Here is a 21,424-nt window from a genome sequence, read left to right on the forward strand (position 1 = left end):
GCCACGACGTTGCGGTTACGGACTGGCAACGTTGGAAAATTAACGTTGCCACGACGTCGCGGTTACGGACTGGCAACGTCACAAGATGACGTTGCGGCAACCTACAGGCGCCCCACAGATGCACGGTCCCGCAACGTCGCCAAAGACGTTGCGGCAACGTATGTTTGGTCATCGCGTGACGTTGCGACAACGTCAGGGCAACGTAAATGTGTTAGCTGGGAATGTGCTTACCATGATGGAACCCAGGCAGTTTGGGAAGTTCCACCTCTGAAGGAAGCCTTCAGCAATGTCCCTCCAGTCCTGCTTTGTTGGCTCAGGCATGAACTCCAACACCAGGCAGTCCCAAATGGCTTTAGACACAGCCCCAAAAATACGTGCCACAGTGCATGAGCCCACACGATAGCTGAAGCTGATCGTCATGAACAAATCCCACGTGGCAAGCTATCTACAAAGAAAAATACCATACATAGAAAATAATGCATAGAAAATAACAACACTGTATTATAGTCTGAGAACACTGAAATATAACGATTTACTATAAAGGCTATGAGCTGAATGTCTCACGGAACAAGATGTTTTGCCTCGCTATCCGGGGTCTCACTCTGGTCAGCAGGTCATCGAACTCGGCCAGGTTCAGCGATGATAAGCTCCGTTGTTTATCCGCAAACGGCGAATGGGATGAACCGGCGGCGTCTTCTCCGGCATTAGAGCAGGGCGATGAGAATTTTTTTTTTCCTAAATAAACTTCCATTCATTCTGCACTCGCCCGTTAGCGCCCTCATGGAACTATGGTGGAACTGCAACCAATTGAGAAGCCGGAAGTTTCCCGAGAGTGGCAGTTCTCCCCAATAACTTATATTGACTCTTTGGTTCTCCCCATATTAAGCATTCTCTGTTACAAGTTAAAACTGCAAAAAGTTACTGCAAAAAGTAAAAACCTAAAAAAGTAATATATGCAAATATGAGAAACAGCACCACCGTGTCTCTCTTTTCTGAACTTCAGGTCTTCTACCAGCTCGCCTCGTCAAAGGAGATTGGCTGGAACAGGATTGACTGGAAAGAAGAGGGCCGCTTCAAAAAATACAAATTGACATTCCACTGGCAGTGAGCTTTCTGTGTTACTTAACAACTCTCAGAGGAGCTCATTAGCTTACACAACAGGTTTATATGGGACAGACTTTTTTTTACAAAATAAATACCCTTGTACCTTTAAATAATTGCAGTTGTACTCATGACGTATGCGACAAATAAAATATAAATGCAACTATAATTTAAACGAAGATTATTAGATATGGGAACAATTTAAACCATTGTTGGTTTGCAGCCCTCCTGATCCATTATGAAACTCGAAATTCAGTTTTATTGGTTTTGAAAAAGTAAGCTACCAGTTGTGTCAACTTCTGCTTTCGTTTTAATTCAATGCAAAAAAAAAGAACAGAGTAATGTAGCCTACACCTGCGTACATTGGTATAATGTACGAGTTTATTGTTAACAAACATCACATGCACAGTGCATGCTCACTTTTACTGCTTGTAGGAAAAACAGGCACATCCAAATTCTTCACTTCAGAAGTTTATTTAGCCAACTAATACAATAAACACTAGATGGCGCTATTATCCGTTCAGCAACGGGGATTTGACGTGTCCTCTTTCCCAGCTTCCCCTGCACTTCCTGCTTGTAGCTGCTGTGTTATGGAGAGCCATCAAATCAACAGAATGGAATCGAAATCTAACTAAATATCGTGAAACACGTTTAATGACAGCGTTGTCCTGATTTGTTTCAAGCGAGTTAATGAAACAGCTAATGTAAATGTCAGTTACTCGAACTTAAAGACTTGTGGGGACAACATCAACAATGCAGTTCTCTCCCACAAACGGAGATTTTACCTTCGTCTCATCGACTGAAGGCGAGGGTAAGTGTTAGCACGTAGCAGGCCCAGAAAAGTCAGGTGACTCTCTGTTTACCTCTTATTTCTGTTAATCTGAGTTATTCTATGTCAGCATACACAAGTCAGTCATACTGATTTATTGTTTTCGAACAGTAGCCTATAGCTCGCGAGAAATGTAACCTATATCTTCTTTAGTGAAAGACGTGTTTCCCGAAATATAGGTAGTGCTAGCTGCATATCTACTCAGTGAGATTTAACAAATGGTTAGTCGGTATAATACTGCAAATGGTGTTGTTACTGAAGGCAGATAGCTAATGGCAGTAATGGCATAGCTAATAGATAATGGCATTTCAGTAAGGGACAGAAGTATGAATGAGCTGTAATAAACTACAGTTGGATTATTTTCATTGACTAATACAACATAAACCTAGAAGTTTTTGCTTCTGTCAAAATGTCTTATGCCTTTGAATAAACTGTCAGAAGACCTATTTTTGTGATTATGTGATTAGTTATATCATAGTGGGCTAGTCCATGCATCTAGATTTGTGATTATCTAATAGCATCTATTATTGTCCTATAGAGCTGAGCGGTACCATTGATGCTCCGGATATCAAACTGAACATTGGCAATGACAGTGCAAAAGACCCCTATGCAACTACGTTCCTGAGGCAACGAGGTTATGGCTGGTTACTGGAAGTAGAAGAGGATCAAACGGAAGACAATAAGCCTCTTTTGTGAGTACTGAAAAAAGATATGCGGCTTGTTTTTGCTCTATATGGATAGTGGTGAGACTGATGGTTAATTTTGAGTTGATACCTGCTAAAATGCCCCCAATATCTCTCTTGTATTGTTCTGATTTATTAGGGAGGAGCTGGACATCGATCTGAAGGACATCTACTACAAGGTCCGATGTGTGCTGATGCCAATGCCCTCTCTGGGCTTCAACCGGCAGGTTGTGCGGGACAACCCTGACTTCTGGGGTCCATTGGCTGTGGTTCTCTTGTTCTCTATGATATCCATCTATGGCCAGTTCAGGGTAAGAAGGACCTATAACTTAGTCTGACCCCATCACTGTACCCTTGATTATGTTATACTATGTAATAATGAGGTGGCTGCACATTGGTAGTTAAAACACTTATATACTAGCAACACACAATTTAGCAGCCAAATAATAGCTCTGTGCCCTATTTTAACCTTCAGGTAATGTAATGCCTTATTGTTATTTATTTCTATGTGAATTCCGTTTGGAATCTTTTTTGGATAGAGACTGAAATAAAACATCACTACAACTATTACTATTACTTTTTGTCTTCAGTAACTTGTACTGGAGCTGATAATAGCAACTGAGGGTCTTTCTGAAACTAAGCCTTTGAATTCAAACAATAGACACGTCACACAGCATTATATCAGGCAACTCAATATTTAAACTAAAATTGAAATGGACATAACTTTCTTTGATACCATGTTACCACAATGGTTCCTGCCTCCTCATCTGTTCCTCTGTCTTTTTTAAGGTTGTGTCATGGATTATTACCATCTGGATATTTGGATCTTTAACAATCTTTTTGCTTGCCCGTGTGCTGGGTGGCGAGGTAAGGTTCATAGAAGTTTACATATAAAAGAACAAAAAGCAGATACTCCTGAATCACAAATCGGTTGTGTATATTTCTAACGCTTCACCTATAGGTTTTGAGGTGTCTGTTATTGTCTTAAAGTAAACAAATCTACACGTTTTATCAAGAATGCAATTTTGCCATTCACAATTTTTTTTTTTTTTAAAATAGGTGTCTTATGGACAAGTCCTTGGTGTGATTGGATACTCCCTTCTCCCGCTCATTGTAATAGCCCCATTGCTTTTGGTCATTGGGACGTTCGACATTTTTTCTACACTAATAAAGGTAAATCTTTGTGGTCAGCTCTTGTTCTATAACTGTGTTCCAGTATTGATGCTTGCATGTCAGAAAAATAACATTTACATTTAGAACATTTAAAATGTCAAAACTATATGACGTTTTAAATGTTTTATGCATAGATTATTGAATGATATGTAGAGGTAAGAATATACCTACAGTATCTAATTGTTGTCATTGAATCTGTGAATCTTTTTCCACTTTTTAGCTTTGTGGTGTATTCTGGGCTGCCTACAGTGCTGCTTCACTGCTTGTTGGGGATGAATTCAAAACCAAGAAGCCACTTCTCATATACCCCATTTTTCTTTTGTATATTTACTTCCTGTCGCTATATACCGGAGTCTGATTGGACACATGGCCACTTACTAACTTTTGTTTGGATACTTACACAAAGCACCGTGAAAAGACGCAAAAAAATTCATTCCATGATGAAAATAAGAAGTTTTGGAAGTTTTTCCAAATGTCTTTTTCTTCTCCCTTCTCTTTTAACCCTGTTTACAATCCTAAATTAGATCATGGGGACATGAGGTTTAAGATACATCAGTGTATTGATGTATCACTGATGTAATTGTGTACTGAATAAAATGCACTCGATTTTAGGAATGCTTTGCATTTAGATTCTATACTATTCAAAAGTAGAACTCATGCCTTCATTATTAGCATAACAATAAAACATAGTAAGTAATAAGAGAAGGGTCTCACTTGGTTATTGAGTTAGCCTGATAATGTTCAATTGAAGAATGTTGTGCCAAATATCAAATGTTCAGAAGTTGAATTTGGAGTAAAAAATGGAGACACCAATGTTGTTTGAAACGTGTTTATTTTGTAAGTGGAAGGTTTTGGCATTATGTAATATGTTATCTATTGCTATGGAGCAATACATTGGATTGGATGTCCATTAGATGGGGCCATCCAAGCATTTTTATATAAACTTTTATTTCTTAACTTATGAGTTACATTCTGGGTGAGGGGATAGATGTGCAGTTTGTGTGAAATAAAATGTTTACTAAATTTGGTGCGTTTGATTAGTTTACACTAGTGAACATATTTGATCAATCTGACTTGTCAGGTGCTTGTATTGTATTTTCTGTGTATTCACTACTGTATATAACTTTGTATTGTTTCATAGTAGCAGAGCATATACATTTGTGAAAAATAAGTATGATCCAAAGCAAAGCTCATTAGGAGGTGGTGAAGCCCAATGGATGCATGATAGTTTGCGTCCCAAATCTTCAGTTGCAAGAGTTTCCATGTACATGGATGTCGAAACTAATATAACTGGATGATCCAGAATAATAAATATGGAAAATACATGTGTAAAACTACTGTTTATTGGGTTGGAAACTCCATAGAAGTTCAATTTCTTCAGGCCGTGTCTTGTACTTTTTCAGGCCTACTTGGGTAGACTAATACATTAGAGATCAAAAGAGTGATTGGTCTTTCACAGAGTAGAGATGTGCAGAGGTCCTCGCAACCCTTTGTTTGACGCGTCCACAGGACCAGACCAAATGCATATCGTAACGACTTGATGTGGGAACAACATATTTGGTTTAAAGATCGGTCTGGAGGTTTGCCTAGAAGAGGGGACATGATGGAAAGGAAATTGATACAAAACGCAAAACACGTACAGTTAAGGCTAAATGCATAATAAATTAAGTATATATTTACAAACAATGTCAGACTGATATAATGTACCGAGCCGCTGAAATTGACATCTACGAACGTAAACATCGTAGTGCACCCACTGGTATCGCGTGAGATGGCAAAACTGCTACGCTAGTTCCGTTTACCTGACATCCATCTGACAGAGAGCGGAGCTCGTAGCCTTCTCAGTACTGATGGTGAATAGCTACTGTTGCGTTAACAGGCGGAGGAGCAGAAGCCGCAGAAGGAGAGTCAGCAGTGGTAGAGGAGCGGTAGTTTGGGGATCAGCTTTTGAATTTATCAATCTTACTCTTATCAACGGAGCACCCTAAAAAGATATAGAAGGGAAGGGAAAAATAAGGAAAGATGGCGGCCGCGGCCTCGCCGGGCTCCTGCTCGTCTACCTCCTCAGACTGGATTGTACTGAGAGACGGTTGCCTGCGTTGCGACGAGGAGGGCCTGCGAAGCCTTTCCTATCACCCGGCCCTGAATGCTATCCTGGCCGTCACTAGCCGGGGCAGTATCAAAGTCATCGATGGCACGTCAGGCGCCATTCTACAGGCCTCGGCTATGCATGGTGAGTCCAACTTCTTAAATATCAGTTAGCTATTATGACGGATAGTTTGCTTTCTGGCTAGCCAACTAGCTAGCTTATAGTTCTGACAATCACCTGATTCAAATAACTATTCGCTAATGTTAGCCAGCTAACGCTAGCTAACTTGCTGGCTAACGTAAATGACAGGCTGCGATACTTAGCTACTTGTCAAAACATGGGCCTGCTAGGCTAACACGAGCCTGCTAGCTTAGCTCTACATTAGCCATCAGTTTAGCTAGAGCTAGTAGCCTAGTAACTTCAAACCAGACCGAGAAGTGTATGTTATGATTCGGCTAGTGCAGTAATAAGGTCAAATGTGTCTGGATAGCTTGTAGACATTCCCCTGTGATCTTTTAGACTTATTCACTGTCAAGCTGTTGTTGTTGTTGTTGTTAGGTAGCAAGCTGGCGAGCTAGTGTGTATTATGGGCTACTGACTACAGTACTAGAGAGGGTTGCGTGTTTCAAGTGCCTGCATTTACACAACAGGAATGGCAAAGGATGACTACAGTAGTGTAGCCAACACAATGTTAACCGAGTGAATAATTTAAGTAATTATATAATCCCAAATTAAAAGAATAGTCTTGTTAACACGATTGTACCTACTGTACAGTACATAGAGCTTAAATAAATAATAAAAACGTTAATCATAAAAAGTTAGCTACCTAGCGTATAAGGTGTGAGTGAACCAGCCTGCTGTTAGCAGTGGTGCTACTAGGTCTAGCTGTACATCAAACATTTAGCTTTACTCTGTCAGCGCATGCCGTTGTAAGTGTGTAGCCAGCGGTCGACAAACATTGAAAATTATTGTCTTGCGTTTTTTCTTCGTTGTTTAGTTTGATTCAATTGTCTTTGCTATTTGCCCGTGTTTAGCTAGATAGCTAGCGAACGGTTAAGGCGTGATAGCGCCAGCAATTCGTTACCGCTTGCTTCGCCTACCCAATTAAGCTTAGTATACTGTATTACTGCAACCAATGGTTAAAAACGGGCGAGCGTATCTAGCTCTTCAAATTGGGAAGTACTGACTGGAGGTTAATCGTGCGGAATGTTTTGAATTTTAAAATGTACACAATCAAGCTTTCGTTTAATACTTTGACTTTGCCCTCAGTATTAGGGTTAACGTTACTCAACCCTACCAAGCTTGTTTTTGTGCTCACACTGTAATTACCTGTGATTGTCGGTGCCGCTTGCTAATGTGTTAGCTAGCTTCGCTACGATTGCAAGGTGGTGACTTGCTGTGTAGCTAGTTTAGCTGCATCAAATCGTACCTACGCCTAGGCCAACATTGGGACAATAGTCACTATTTAAAATGGCAGCTTGACACAACATAGAGTAACCTAAAATGTAACTAGCAAGCATATCAACTATTCTCTTAAAAACAGACAGTTTGATAGCTCGTTACTAACTGTGCCATGTAGGCTATGTAAAGGCTATACATTGTTCTTAGCTAATGGAATCCACAAAGTTCCTAATAAATTATTATATTTTTTTCCCATAATTCTAAGGTTGTATATGGATTCATAAGAAATGGTCTCGTTTAAAACCGTCTTGTGTTTTATAAGGCTCACCCTTATGTTGAGATGCAACTGCAGACTGTCTGTTGAGGTCCTGGTTCAGCAAGTACATCTTTGTGTCATGTTATACACTTTTTCTATTCACTTGGTGCTTGCAACATATATATTCTGAGAATCTCCTCAATAGGAGAGATGGATACTGAATCCAATATTGAAAACTGCTATCAGCTCGCTTCTTCTATAGTTCACATCAGACCTGTAACAAACATGAACACATGCTTAAAATCGCAATTTGTATTGCAAGCCTGTCAAACTGCATTTGAAACTGTAAAGTCCCTGTTTGATCAGTTGAATAACCTTAGTCTGTTTGTCAGTAAGCTGATATGATCGGCAATTGCATAACATGTATATCGCAGACCTGGTTTGGCTCCTTCAGTTCTTATAATCAATTAACAAACTATAACATTTGACTCAATCTAAATTCTCAATTATCAATGCTGATGGGTTACAACAGGAAGGAGGCTAATTCCATTGTCTCACAAATACATTTGTTGACTCCTTTTAAAGGCCATGCTCTGCAGCCTTTTGTTACACAACGGGATATTGACTGTAAACAATGTGACTCAACCCAAATGGTGCAGAAATTAGGCTATGGGGAAACTATGCATGTTCTGAAGCTGCTTGTTCTCTTTAGATGTTTTCCCTGCATTGGAAAGAATCGAGTGACGGACAAACACAGCCTCTGTAGGAAACTAGACCTTTGGAAAAATGATATCTTGTCTTTATATCGAATGACTAGAAGCTGCTAATTGAAAGCATTACAATTCTGTAGCATAGTCAGCTTGAATCTCTCAAAGTGGTATAAGAGACACCTGTTTGTAGGTTTACGTCTTAATGCCCCACACTGTCCTCCAAACACTCATGACGTAGTAGCATGCCATGTACACATGTTAGTAAGTGGTTTATTATTGCCCAGTGTGATGCAGGAAAAAAACTGTTTCACTAAATGTTCTATAAATGCTAATGCACAGGCTATGAAAACTTGCTGATACTTGTAGTTTTTTATTTTTTTCTCCAGTTGCACAAAATGCTTGCATAACCAATGATCTACACACAGCTATGACATCATTCAGTCCAAGGACTATTAAAAAAAGAAAATGTTCATGCTATGCTGATCCAACACATTGAAATCTTATTTCCACAAGTCAGATTTCCACCTGCCTACCAGACTCTAGTCTCAACCAGGCTTAAGTAAATGATCTTCAACACCTACCTCAATGCTGTGCTCTCTGTGGTTTTGATTCTCGCCAGCTAAACCAGGGGGCCGCGTCAGGTGTCAGTACTACCCGTCTGTGGACAAGGTCTTGTTTGTGGATGACTACGCGGTCGGCTGCAGGAAGGACCTCAATGGCATCCTGCTTCTGGACACGGCCCTGCAGGCCCCTGTGGCCAAGCCTGAGGACATGGTCCAGCTGGAGCTGCCCGTCACGGAGGTAAGACTGCAAGCGCCAAGACGCAGGCACGCATGGCAGCCAGTAGGAGACGAGCGCGCTGCTTGAGATGGCCAAATCAATAACGCACCCTGATTGTGCTGATTTAGGGACGTAGGCTTAATGTAAAAATGTTGTTGTTAGCGTGAGTTCACGCTTGATGATGGCCTGCAGATGAATATAAGCCTGTAAATCTACTGTAGGAGTCAATTGAGTTCAGGACACACATCCATCACTTGAGGAGTGCTTGTAATGCAGACAAACTGGTCCACCCGTGGCCCCGTCCGTGGGGAATCCACCCTCCCCTCCGTCTAAGACTGGAGGAGGAGGAGGAGGACAATGCCGTGGCTGCACAATCACCTGGGGGTGGAGCGTGTAACGTGGACCGCCACATTCAGCATTCAATGTCAGTGGATGATCGACGTGAAACACTTCAGGTTTCCCGCATAAAGATCATTCCTGTATACCGCCCCGGAAAAGAATGAATGGCCCTCCTCCACCCTCTCCTCCTTGTAATCTGGGCCATTGTTAACTTTGTCCACCTATAGGATCTATATGGCTGGGTTACACATTAACTCTTTCAAGTGAGTCTTATTTGATCAGTGGATCAATGACCTACAGCTTCACCTGGCCTCATTTTGTTCTCTCAACCTTGCCCAGACGATGGATGCACAAAGTTTGTCAAACTGCTACTTTTAGCGCTCTCAATGTCAGTTGTTGTGGCATTTTAGTATGGATCGATATAATAAATTATGAATACATCCATAAGATATTTACAACCATTACAGGGGAGTAAATGTCTTGTGAATGATCGGAAGATGCCTTTCTCAGGGATTTTCTTTTGTCCTTCTGAAGTGTGCTGTTGAATCGGGTTCCTGTGTCATTATCAGCCCATCAGAAGTCTGAGCTTATTGTCCAGACTTGTTGTTTTCCGAAGGGCTGTAAACGGCTAGACGTACGGTTCTTCCTCCGAAACTTGGAAGTCCACATGGCCAGTTCTGAAACCAAGGCTCCGATATCTACAGGATGCAACCGATAATCGAGGTCACCTGAAGTACCTCTAATGTCACAAAAGTAAAAGGACAAATTGCCAGTCAAAGGTTTGGACATATTTTCCCAAACTTTTGACTGGTACTGTACATCAGTTAGAAAATCCTTGTCAGAAATAAATCCCATCGATATGCTTCCTGGGTGTGCCAGTTGATCGTGGTTGCCTGCCCGAATGTGTGACATGCATTTCTAGATGCGCTAGGCCACCCCATTTGCAGAAGGCCCAAATGCAGTCAAGTCCATTGTCTTCTCATTCTAAAGGTGGATTACAAGTATAGACTGTAGCCTTAGACGTTCACCTTGGCCATCAATCCACCGAGCGGTGAGTCTGTGGACGGCTACGGGCTCCCTCATACATCCCTTGGATACACCGTCAGTCAAAACGATGGACCCAGCCTGTGTCTGTGGACGCCTGCTTATGACAGTCGTTTCTCTTCAGTGGGTGTGGCATTGCGCGTGTGTGTGTACTTTGTGCTGCTGGCCCGTATTGATTTGCCCTCCATCCCTCCGAGCTCCTCTCTCCTGCAGCAGACTTCATCGCTGCCTCTTCTGCTGCAGGTCTGAGAGAGCTTTGACGAGCTGACAGCGTAGTTTGACCACGGCCCTGGCCGTGTTGGGTCTATATCTGTTTTGGTCTCCAGATTGTGACTTCAAGCGACCTAATCCAATCAAATGACTCGGTGGGCTGAATTAGATCATCGTATTTTTAGTGTCCACAACAGACAAACTGTCACACGTTGATGTGTGGAAGGCCTGTAGCGGTGTTTTTGTTTGTGTGCGGACGTGCACGGAACCGCTTGTGTAGCATCAGTGCGTCGGGTGCAAGAGTATGCAAAGCACTGCCTTCATTGTGTGTGTGTGTGTCTGTGTGTGTCCCCAGGCCCAGCAAATGTTATCAGCCTGTCAAGAGAAGGTGGACGTGTCCAACACAGAAGGCTACGACCTGTTCATCACCCAGCTCAAAGAAGGACTCAAGAATACCTCGCACGAGACGGCAGCCAACCACAAAGTGGCCAAGGTGAGTCACATGTCTCCTCAAAGAGGCCAATCGGGTCACATTCAGATATGCTAGCGTTGCGCTACGTCTGTACCCTTCATACAAGTCGTGTTTTACTAAGCAGTTGCGAAGCTCACTGAACCCAGACCTAAAAAATCCAAACGAGCAGATCCATGAACGTCTACTGTAACTGATATGTTATCAGAAGTCACAGTTTACAATCTATTTTTGCTCACACTGCGATGTTTCCACACCAGTTCCAGTACAACAGTAACCAGTGACTGTGCAGGCCGAACCTTGTTCCCCCCTCAATTATTCAAAACCCGCCGTGTCGTAGCGTGCTCACTGTCAGTGTTACGTTGTTTCATGCTACTTAGCATGCCAACCACGCGCTGCGGTCAGCCTGCTGCTCACCGCAAAATGCAATCAGGTAAAAGTATAACGTTGCCCCAAAGATGACGCTTCAATCTAATCAGTAGGTCAGGCTCTGGGAGCTGATACAGCAGTGTATGCTGCTGCTGCTGCTGCTGCTGTGTGTTGGTGTGCACACGCGTTCTCTGCCTGTCATCCCCGGCTGGCTGAGGTGTTGCTCACATCCAAGCTGCTCTGCTGCAGCTGCCCCGCGGAGGCTAACTAGCTGCTAGCCGTGTGAAGTCAGAGGAGACTGAAGGTGATGCGGTTTGAACAGGGCTGAGATGCCGTCGCTGCCGGTTGAGATGCCGTCGACACGACGACAAAAGAAATGTTGTCGTAGTGTCGGTCGATTCGACCAGTAGATTTGCTCATTGGACTTGATACACACCCGCACGGGTCTTTCTCTTTCTCTCTCTCTCTCTGTCTCTCTCTGTCTCTCGGTTTCCCTTTCTCTCTCACGTGCACACACACACACGCACTAGGACATTTCAGTTTGTTATTGAAGTATATGGGAGGAGATCCTCTCCCAGTGTATTGGGGAGATGTGACATTGCATTTGGGCTTCCTTTTGTGTTGATATTGGACTGCAGTCTGCGACACACACACACAGGGAGCCCACTCTGCAGACCTCATCGGCATATTAATAGCCCGGGGCAGGCAGGGGGAACAAGCACCACTCTTGTCCCAGTGCCCATACTACACTCTAATTGATCCTTTGGCCAAAACAGATCACAAAGATGTCAGAAGCATTTAAGGATCCTTCATCTGTTCATGTGCGGAGATTTATCGACAGATTCACTGGGGCAGAGACGGTTGCTCGTGTGCGGCAAAGGCAGCCGTCGATGGGTGTGTAAATGCAAGTTCGGTGGCATTTCCATCGCAGTCCGTTGTGATGTTCCTTAATGCAAAGTAGTTGTGTTCCTGCCACACGGCTCTACATACGCCCTTTGGCTGAGGTCCAAAAACACCTCAGACACACCTTGATGTGAAGGAATTGAAGCCTTTCTCTCTCTGTCTCTCTCTCTCTCTCTGTCTCTCTCTCTCTCTCTCTGTCTCTCTCTCACATGACTGAGGGAGCTGTTATTTCAGTCAGACTACATCTGGCCTTGACTCCAGGAAGCTAGACATGGTTTGTGGACATCAGCACCTTCTCAGTCACAGCAGGGGGGGGGGGGGGGGGGGGGGGGTTGCGGCCGGCATCTGATTGGCCGTTCATCTTTGGTGCTCGGGCACGCTCAGCTGCAGTTTCAGAACAGTGGATCCGTCTAACCTTCCTGCCGCAGCTTTTGAATTTGACACTTTTTGAGCCAATCAGAGGAGAAGTTCCGACTCGGAACTTCCTGAATCAGCATAGTTACACCCAGATCGAAAAAAAGCTGCCTGAAATGGGCATTCTTCTCCATTGGTTGGGTGTCTGTGTGCTGACTGTCCCCCTGGTCGTAGCACAGCAGGTTCTGAGGTGGGAGCCACGGCACGGGAGGTACATGGCAGCCCAAACCAGTGGGCTTACATCAAGACAAACTCAGATGCAGCTAAGAGTCTGGTTTCTACTGTGCACTACGCACCATACGAAAAGGTCTGTTGTAAAACAATGAAGTCGAGCAAATTCCTAAGCGGGGCTCCGTTTGCCAGCCAGGCCCGATGGCTGGGAAATAAAAGGTGTTTACAGACAGGACAGATGATGGCTGTCTCGACACGTCGGTTGCAGCCTCTGCTTTATCAGCCCCCGTGTCGCCCCCCCCCCCGCAGATGAAGAATGAGGCAGCGGTGGGAGCGACATGGCAAAAAGTCCCGTGGGCCCGCGTGCCGTGTCCACTAACCCCTGAGTGCATCTCTCCAGGTTTTTTTGGGGGTTGTTGTTCTGTTCCTGTCCCAGATGTGTACTCATGCACGGGCCGCAACACTGGCTGGGAGAGCTCCACCGCTCCACTGCTCAATGGGGAGGGCCGTCCAACCGGAACACACTCTCGCTCACTTTACACACAAACACACATTTGCACACACGCATACTTGCTCACATACATGGCCCATTTCATTCTACATTCAGCTCAAGCCCATTGTTCCACTTGCTGGACTTCACAGCAAGCCTAGAAAGTGAATGCTTTAACAGCTGTCACGTTTTTAGTTTTCATTTTTTATATATTTTTTTACTTCCTGTGTGTTTTTGTAATGCTTCAAGTCCCAACGTGAGGCTGGCAGTGCCAGCATTGGCATTTTACCGACCTCTTTTTCCCCCTGGCGTGAGACCAGCTCTGACGGCCTGCTGGTGTGATGGATTCCCCTGTAAACTTTTCCCACTGGCCTGTGTGTGTGTGTGTGTGTGAGTGTGTGTGTTGTGTGACGTAAGCACGGGACAGGGGCCTGCTCTCCAAACCGCTTCCTGTTGTTTTTGAACCCAGAGGGAAAGCAGTTCTGTTGTGTTTTTAGATACACATGATTGAGACTACACGATGGGAAGCCTGCACGTTACGCAACCTTTTTAGGAGTCAGCTGTAGGCCTGCCCAGACAATTGACTAATCTCTCGTGCACATCTTTGCTTCCTCTCTGTCTCTCTGTCTCTCTCTCTGTCTCTCTCTCTCTCTCTCTCTCTCTCTCTCTCTCTCTCTCTCTCCATTCCCTTTCTCCTTTCATCCCCCCCTCCCTCCCAGTGGGCAACGGTGACATTCCATCTCCCCCACCACGTGCTGAAGCTGGTGGCCAGCGCCATCGTCAACGAGCTGAAAAAGATCAACCAGAACGTGGCGGCCTTGTCCGTGGGCTCGTCCATCATGGACCGGCTCTCCTACCTCTTACCCAGCGCTCGTCCCGAGCTGGGGGTGGGGCCTGGCCGCTCTGTGGACAGGTGAGGCTCCAGGGACCACAACACCCGGCCGTCGAAAGAACCTTCAATGTGACCCCCACACCACCACCTCCCGCCGCACCATGTCGTCTGCATGATCCTTAAATGAATAAACAGATCTATATCCTCTTCCCAGCATTTCAGAACTCCATTTCTGGGCAGGTAGGATTGAGATAGTGTGTGTCTGTGGTCTTGCAGGTCGTTGATGTACAGCGAGGCCAACAGGAGGGAGACGTTCATGTCGTGGCCCCATGCGGGGTACAGGTGGGCACAGCCTGACCCCATGGCCCAGGCAGGGTTCTACCACCAGGTAGGCAGTGTAAGGATCCACACACACACACACACACACACACACACTGTTGTCTCTACAGGGCTCTTTGAGATAGATTCCAGCGTGCCACATTCATGCATGTTTATGTGCATGTGAGCGCACTCTCACTCAATGATGGGGTCCAAAACATCTCGACAGACGGGCTGTGCCTTCGTTTAGAACGGAAGCACTCGGCAGTGTGCTCACGCCAGTTGCGTTGAAACCTTTGACGATGCGCTGGGGATCCCTCATTGTCAGTGGGGCTTTGCAACTCTGCTTCGGGAGTGTCATTCATATTTTAAACTCTTGTGTTGGTTTGCCGTACTGGTTCATATGTGGGACAAAAGCAGGGATCTATGAAGTATTTAAAAATGATTTAAAATATAATTTTTCCCAATTAGTCTATTCTGAAAGCGAGGGACTGTTAAGATTCTGAATATGATCATTTATAAGCAAATCAAATGTATTATCCAAACGTTATCCTAATTTTGCCTCCCAAGTATTTCATTATTTGTGCAGGAAATGGCGAGCTACCCTTTTTGCTTTGCTGTTAACCTTTCGGTTCATTCCCCCATGAAACCAAAACCGGCCCAAATCAGCTTCTCTCTCTGGTGTCTGCCGTAGTTCGTTGCGTTTTAAGGTATGCATCGGGTAGACAAAGACCGGGTAGACAAAGACAGGGCAGATATCCAGCAAAATGACAAACGGCAGAATGCATACCTATCTGATCAGGCTCAGTGGTTGCGTTTCATTTGGCTTTCATTTCTCCGGTGGATTTCCCCTACTCTTCCCCACACCATCTCATTCCAAACACGGAGATGCTTTCGATTCCACAGTTGCGTCCAATGTCATTGATAAGAAACTGTAACCATGGCAACGCCACCACTCCTCTTGCTGGTGTGCTCTGTTGTCATGCCAACCACATGGGAGTGGAGTTTGGCTTGTGCCTTGACTCCTGAACACAAAGTATGTTCACATTTCATCTCAAGGATGTCCCTTGTGTGTCAGTACAATACTGTATTATGCCATAAATCGTATTTGTCAGTACAGTATTATTCTTTAAACCATCTTTGTCAGTACATTACCAGTCCAAAAATTGTGTGCATTCCCATTTTCTTTGACTACAGCTTACAGTCATGTTACAATGGTTTGTACACTTGTTTAAAATTATGGTCTCTACTTCTCTTCCTCCACTTTCTCCTCCTCCCTCCCTCTCCTCCTCCCTCTCTTCTCCTCCTCCCTCTCTTCTCCTCCTCCCTCTCTTCTTCTCCTCCTCCCTCTCTCCTCCTCCCTCTCCTCCTCCCTCTCTTCTCCTCCTCCCTCTCTTCTTCTCCTCCCTCTCTCCTCCTCCCTCCCTCTCTCCTTCTCCCTCTCTTCTCCTCCTCTCTCTCTTCTCCTCCTCCCTCTCTTCTCCTCCTCCCTCTCTTCTCCTCCTCCCTCTCTTCTCCTCCTCTTTCTCTTCTCCTCCTCCCTCTCTCCTCCTCCCTCTCTTCTCCTCCTCTCTCTCTTCTCCTCCTCCCTCTCTTCTCCTCCTCCCTCTCTTCTCCTCCTCTCTCTCTTCTCCTCCTCCCTCTCTCCTCCTCCCTCTCTTCTCCTCCTCCCTCTCTTCTTCTCCTCCTCCCTCTCTTCTTCTCCTCCTCCCTCTCTTCTCCTCCTCCCTCTCTTCTTTTCCTTCTCCTCCTCCCCCTCCCTCTCCTCCTGCAGCCTGCCTCCACAGGTGATGACAGGGCCATGTGCTTCACCTGCAGCGTGTGTCTGGTCTGCTGGGAGCCCACCGATGAACCATGGTGAGAAGACACACACACACGCGCACACACACGCGCACACACGCCTGCTCCCCCCCCCTCCCAGTTTACAGAACACAGGATTACTCATCAACAACAGACGAAACGTCATCCGTTGTTTAAATCCATCGCAGCAGATGAATATTCATCACCATGTGGTGCCACCGTCCTGCGTCGCCTGTCGTTAAATATGTCAACCGACTCGGTAACCGGCTAATCCGAGTCTCGCCCTCCCCCTCGCCCTGCAGGTCTGAGCACGAGCGTCACTCCCCCAACTGCCCGTTTGTGAAGGGCGAGCACACACAGAACGTGCCCCTGTCCGTGACGCTGGCCACCAGCCCCGCCCAGTTCCCCAGCCCGGACGGCTCGGACAAGATCGCCTGCTACGGCTTCGGCAGCTGCCCCCACTTCCTGGCCGCGGCCACCAAGAGGGGCAAGATCTGCATCTGGGACGTCTCCAAGATGATGAAGGTATGGGGGGAGACCGGGGAGAGGCGCTTTGTGCATGCAGGGAGCGTCTGCAAAGGCTGTATCTGTAGGGAGCGTCTGCAAAGGCTGTATCTGTAGGGAGCGTCTGCAAAGGCTGTATCTGTAGGGAGCGTCTGCAAAGGCTGTATCTGTAGGGAGCGTCTGCAAAGGCTGTATCTGTAGGGAGCGTCTGCAAAGTGGGGTGCGACTCAGAATCTGAATGGGTTTTATTCGCTAGGAAAGTTCACACAGACAAGGAATTTACTGTGGCAGGAAGGTGCATACGTGAAACACATACGAATCTTAAATAAGTAGTGTACCAGTTTAACTAATGCTGAAGGTACAACTCGTGAGAACTCTAAAACTGAAGGGGACAAAACAGACAAAGATGGCGTCTTGAGATAGCCCCGTAATACCGGAGGAGATATTCCTCATCACGCGGGTGAAATACAGAAGGGCTCGGAGATGATTATCGAGGAGTCTAGAAGTAGGTCGTACCTGCAGGGGGCTAGCTGGGCTCAGCGCTCTGTCGCTGTGTCGGTTCAGGTGCATCTGAAGTTCGAGATCAACCCGTACGACCCGGCCATCCTGCGGCAACTCATCCTGTCGGGGAGCGAGCAGCCCAGCCTGGGGTCCGAGGCCAGACGGCCAAGCCTGGGGTCAGAGGCCCGGCGGCCCCTCCTGGCCTGGCTGGAGGAGGAGTCCAGCTGCTCCGACATCCCCAAGCTCGAGGGAGACAGGTACTACGCACACACACACACACACACAAACGCCCGTGCTCGGCCTCACACAACAGCCGATTCCTCATTTCTTCCCCCAGGAGAGATCAGTTAGACTCGATTGTCTCAGAATAGATTTTTTGGGGGTCGTTGAGCAGGGTTTAAAATGCTCCTTGTTCATTCTGTGTCTTGCTCCAGTGACGACCAGTTGGAGGACTCAGACAGCGAGGAGCATTCCAGATCAGAGTCGGTGACGGGTAAGATGGGTCAACGCACGCCAACACGTTTTGTAATGTGGCAGCACGACGCCACGGCGATCCCTTGTAGCGCCACAGCACGGAGGCTGGGTGAAGATGGCGTCCTTTTAAGAAGTGTGAAACCCCCCCCCCTCCCCTCCCCTCTGTGTTGTGTTCAGGCCAGCCGTCCCAGAGGGAGAGCATGGAGGTGAGCCTGGGCGTGACGGCGCTCAGCGTGCTGCAGCAGCCAGACAAGCTCCAGTGGGAGGTGGTGGCCAGCGTGCTGGAGGACACGGTCAAGGACCTGGAGGAGCTGGGCCAGAACCCCTCCCTGGCCCAGGCCAAGGCCCAGGACAAGGCCAAGGACAAGGCCACGGAGCACCACAACATTCCCTTCCCCTGCCTCCTGGCCGGAGGCCTGCTCAGCTACCGCCCGGCGGCCAGTACCCCCCTGGCCGGCCCGCCCCCCGCCCCCTCCCGCCGCGCCATGGACGGCCCCCTCAGGACTCAGGGCCCGGATGTTGCGCACGCCGGCCCCGACCACGGCCCCATGGAGATAGACGCCTGTAACCTCCCCGGCGCCCCCCCGGACCTGGACTCCCCCACCCTGGCCGGCCCCCTCCCCGTCCCCCTCCCGGCCCCGCCGGCGCCGGCCGTGCGCAGGACTATGCCCGTGCTGCTGCTCTACAGCATCAAGGAGGCGGACGACAAGTCCTCCGGCAAGGTGTTTGCCCAGATGAACAACCTGATGAGCAAAGGGCTCCACGAGGAGGGCTTCACCGTGCCCCAGATCATCGAGATGGAGTTCGACACCCACGAGCAGCTCCTCCTGCAGGACCCGCCCATCACCTACATCCAGCAGTTTGCCGACGCCGCCGCCGCCAACCTGGCTTCCCTGGACGCCGCCGCCGACAAGTGGGGCGCGCTGGCGGCGCCGCGCCCCGGCGCCCTGGTCCAGTGCCTGCGGCTTCCCCGGCGGCTGGAGGAGGAGAACCTCTACGTGGACTCGGTCACGCCGTGCTCGGACGGCGCCCACCTGCTGGTGGTGCTGCAGCCGTGCGGCGTGGAGTCGCTGAGCGCCATCAACCAGGTGGAGGCGCTCAACAACCTCAACCGCCTCCACTCGGCCCTCTGCGGCCGGGGCAAGGGCGAGCTCCGCCCCCTGCCCACGCTCGCCAACGGCCTCGAGGCCCACCCGGCCTGCGCCTCGCCACCGCAGACCCCGCTCATCCTGCCCCCGCCCAACCAGCAGCAGCAGCAGCCCCGATCCACAGGGGGTCTGGGGGGCGGGGGAGGGGGCTACCTGGCCCTCTACAAGCTCAACTACGCCACGCGCGTGGTCACGCTGGAGGAGGAGCCCGTCAGGGTGCAGCACATTCGGGACTCTCGCGACGCCGTCACCTCCCTCATCCTGCTCCCGCCGGACGTGCTGGACGGGAGGGAGGACGACAGCGAGGAGAGCCCGGAGGAGGCGCCTCAGGGCGGGCTTCAGAACGGCGCCGGCACGGGGTCCTGCTCCGGGGCTGGATGTGGACTAGGTACCACCGGCGGCGGAGGAGGAGGAGGCGGCATGGCCGGGGCCGCTTTGGGTGCCAAGGAGAAGCCGAGGCCCGAGGTGACGGGCCTGGGCCACCTGGTGGTGACCACGCAGGCTGGCTACATCATGATCTTGGACCTGTCCACGCTGGAGGTCCTGGCTAAGGTGGAGCCCCCCAAGAAGGAGGGCTCGGCGGAGGAGACTGACCCCTTTGTCTCGGTCACCTACTGCTCCGGGACGGACCGCCTGTGCGCCTGCACCAAAGGTGAGAAGCAGCGGTCACGTGGTCTGGACACAGAGTGGGAGGGTTTGCTCACGGGTGGTGGCGGCGTGAATTCGTTGCAGCGTTTCATGGGTTCCGTCGCCCCATACTGCCTGGGGCGAAACCGAGATTGTCTTTGGTGTTCCTGGAATATGTTCCAATTCGGTTGTTATCTCATTATGTAACGAGGCGACGCCGCAATAAGAGCGAAACGATGAAAATCCTCGCTTTGGGTGTTTTGCGTCGTGACTGCGTCTGGGTGTGGGTCAGAGCAGTTGTGACAAGGCCGTGTGTGTGTGTGCAGTTTACTTTCCCGTGTGCGTGTGAACATGCGTGGTCTAGCCTGGCAGCTGTTTTCCTGTCCGAGCTCCAGGCGAACTTTCGAAGACGGCACGACGGCAACGCCAGCTCTAACCGAATCACGTTGGCCTTTTTCTGTGTGTTAGGAAAGCAGCGAGCTGAAAGGGGGAATCCCACACAGTGTAATCAAATCAATGTCTCCAGTGTTGCTGTAACGCTGTCTGGTCTATTCTGGCCTCCTCTTATCCACTAGGCCCCTTGGTACATGGTTTCGATGTGTGGAAAAACCTCATTTCATGTTGGATCTGAGCAAACCTAATATCGGTACTTCCAAAAGGACAAGGTGAATGTGTCTGTTGTTGCATGTCAAGGCTGACGGGTCCCGTCACTGTGTTGAAGGTGGAGAACTTCATTTCCTTCAAATTGGAGGCGTGTGTGACGATATAGATGACGGCGACATTTTCGTCGACGGCCCCCTTTCCAAAGGGGTGGAACAGCTTTTGGAGGGAACCAAGCCCTCCTCCAACCCCTCAAGTCCAGGGATCACAGGTAGGCGGGACGTGGAGCTGTCATCCAATCATCACCTCTCTACTACGCCTTCTGTTACCATCCATATCTTCTATCTGCTGTTCACATCTCTCCTCCTCCACCTCCCCTCTCCACTTTAGAGCATGTCTGATGCCCAGTCGTATGGTAGTCATAGGGTCATTGGGAGTTCTGTACATTCACATTGTGTGCTTAGAAGCCAAGATGGGATCTAACTTAACTTTCCTTTGTGAGTCACATGCTGGTTCGACATGGGTTTTGTCCACTCGGGGCCGTGAGAAAACCCAGCGTTATGTATTTTCAGCCTCAGTTGGTCATATGTGACTGTCTCCTGAACTTTGACTCCCTGGTACCCAGGCAATATAAAGTCTATGTTTAAGTTCATAAAAATATTCAGACACGACGACAAGGGAAAGAAGCACAGCATTTGGTAGCCTCAAGGTGGAAGTGCTAAATCTGCCTCCCTTCTCTCCACCCTCACCTTCCTTTTCGTCATCCTTTCTTCTCCCCCCCCCCCCCCCCCACCTCTCTCCCTCCTCTCTCCCCCCCCCAACCTCTCTCCCCCCCCCCCACCTCTCTCCCTCCTCTCTCCCCCCCCCCCACCTCTCTCTCTCCCCCCCCCACCTCTCTCCCTCCTCTCCCCCCCCCCCCACCTCTCTCCCTCCTCTCTCCCCCCCCCCCCCCCCCACCTCTCTCCCTCCTATCTCCCCCCCCCCCCCCACCTCTCTCCCTCCTCTCTCCCCCCCCCCTCCTCTCTCCCTCCTCTCCCCCCCCCCCCCCCACCTCTCTCCCTCCTCTCTCCCCCCCCCCCCCTCCTCTCTCCCCCCCCCCTCCTCTCTCCCTCCTCTCTCCCCCCCCCCCCCCTCCTCTCTCCCTCCTCTCTCCCCCCCCCCCCCCTCCTCTCTCCCTCCTCTCTCCCTC

The 21,424-nt window shown here is 48.5% G+C and overlaps 2 protein-coding genes and 1 long non-coding RNA gene across 17 annotated transcripts in view; 2 read left to right on the top strand and 1 right to left on the bottom strand.

Moving 5' to 3' along the window:
* Positions 1 to 1,661: 1,661 nt before the first annotated feature.
* On the top strand, positions 1,662 to 5,111 carry yipf4 (Yip1 domain family, member 4). The gene is made up of 6 exons (XM_047028830.1): positions 1,662 to 1,912; positions 2,469 to 2,622; positions 2,753 to 2,924; positions 3,403 to 3,480; positions 3,673 to 3,786; positions 4,007 to 5,111. Exons 1-6 carry the CDS (start codon positions 1,855 to 1,857, stop codon positions 4,142 to 4,144), a joined length of 714 nt encoding a protein of 237 aa, XP_046884786.1. The 5' UTR covers positions 1,662 to 1,854; the 3' UTR covers positions 4,145 to 5,111.
* LOC124473435 lies at positions 5,112 to 5,690 on the bottom strand. Its single transcript, XR_006956727.1, has 2 exons — positions 5,589 to 5,690; positions 5,112 to 5,372 (listed from the first exon to the last, which is right to left on the bottom strand). It is a non-coding gene; the product is annotated as an uncharacterized LOC124473435 (long non-coding RNA).
* Positions 5,604 to 21,424, top strand: part of birc6 (baculoviral IAP repeat containing 6) — a 98,295-nt gene continuing 82,474 nt past the window's right edge. For 12 of the 15 annotated variants that reach the window (XM_047028814.1, XM_047028822.1, XM_047028818.1 and 9 more), the window contains exons 1-11: positions 5,604 to 6,019; positions 8,862 to 9,043; positions 10,971 to 11,108; positions 14,151 to 14,344; positions 14,540 to 14,660; positions 16,356 to 16,438; positions 16,684 to 16,906; positions 17,450 to 17,643; positions 17,821 to 17,879; positions 18,038 to 19,660; positions 20,357 to 20,506. In XM_047028814.1, the coding sequence (XP_046884770.1) occupies positions 5,809 to 6,019; positions 8,862 to 9,043; positions 10,971 to 11,108; positions 14,151 to 14,344; positions 14,540 to 14,660; positions 16,356 to 16,438; positions 16,684 to 16,906; positions 17,450 to 17,643; positions 17,821 to 17,879; positions 18,038 to 19,660; positions 20,357 to 20,506 (3,178 nt within the window). In that variant the 5' untranslated portion in view covers positions 5,604 to 5,808. The remainder of the gene's footprint in view (positions 6,020 to 8,861; positions 9,044 to 10,970; positions 11,109 to 14,150; positions 14,345 to 14,539; positions 14,661 to 16,355; positions 16,439 to 16,683; positions 16,907 to 17,449; positions 17,644 to 17,820; positions 17,880 to 18,037; positions 19,661 to 20,356; positions 20,507 to 21,424) is intronic. The other 3 variants (XM_047028819.1, XM_047028825.1, XM_047028829.1) reach the window with 2 other exon arrangements.

Source organism: Hypomesus transpacificus, chromosome 11 (assembly GCF_021917145.1).
Source record: "Hypomesus transpacificus isolate Combined female chromosome 11, fHypTra1, whole genome shotgun sequence".
Classification (NCBI taxonomy): Eukaryota; Metazoa; Chordata; class Actinopteri; order Osmeriformes; family Osmeridae; genus Hypomesus; species Hypomesus transpacificus.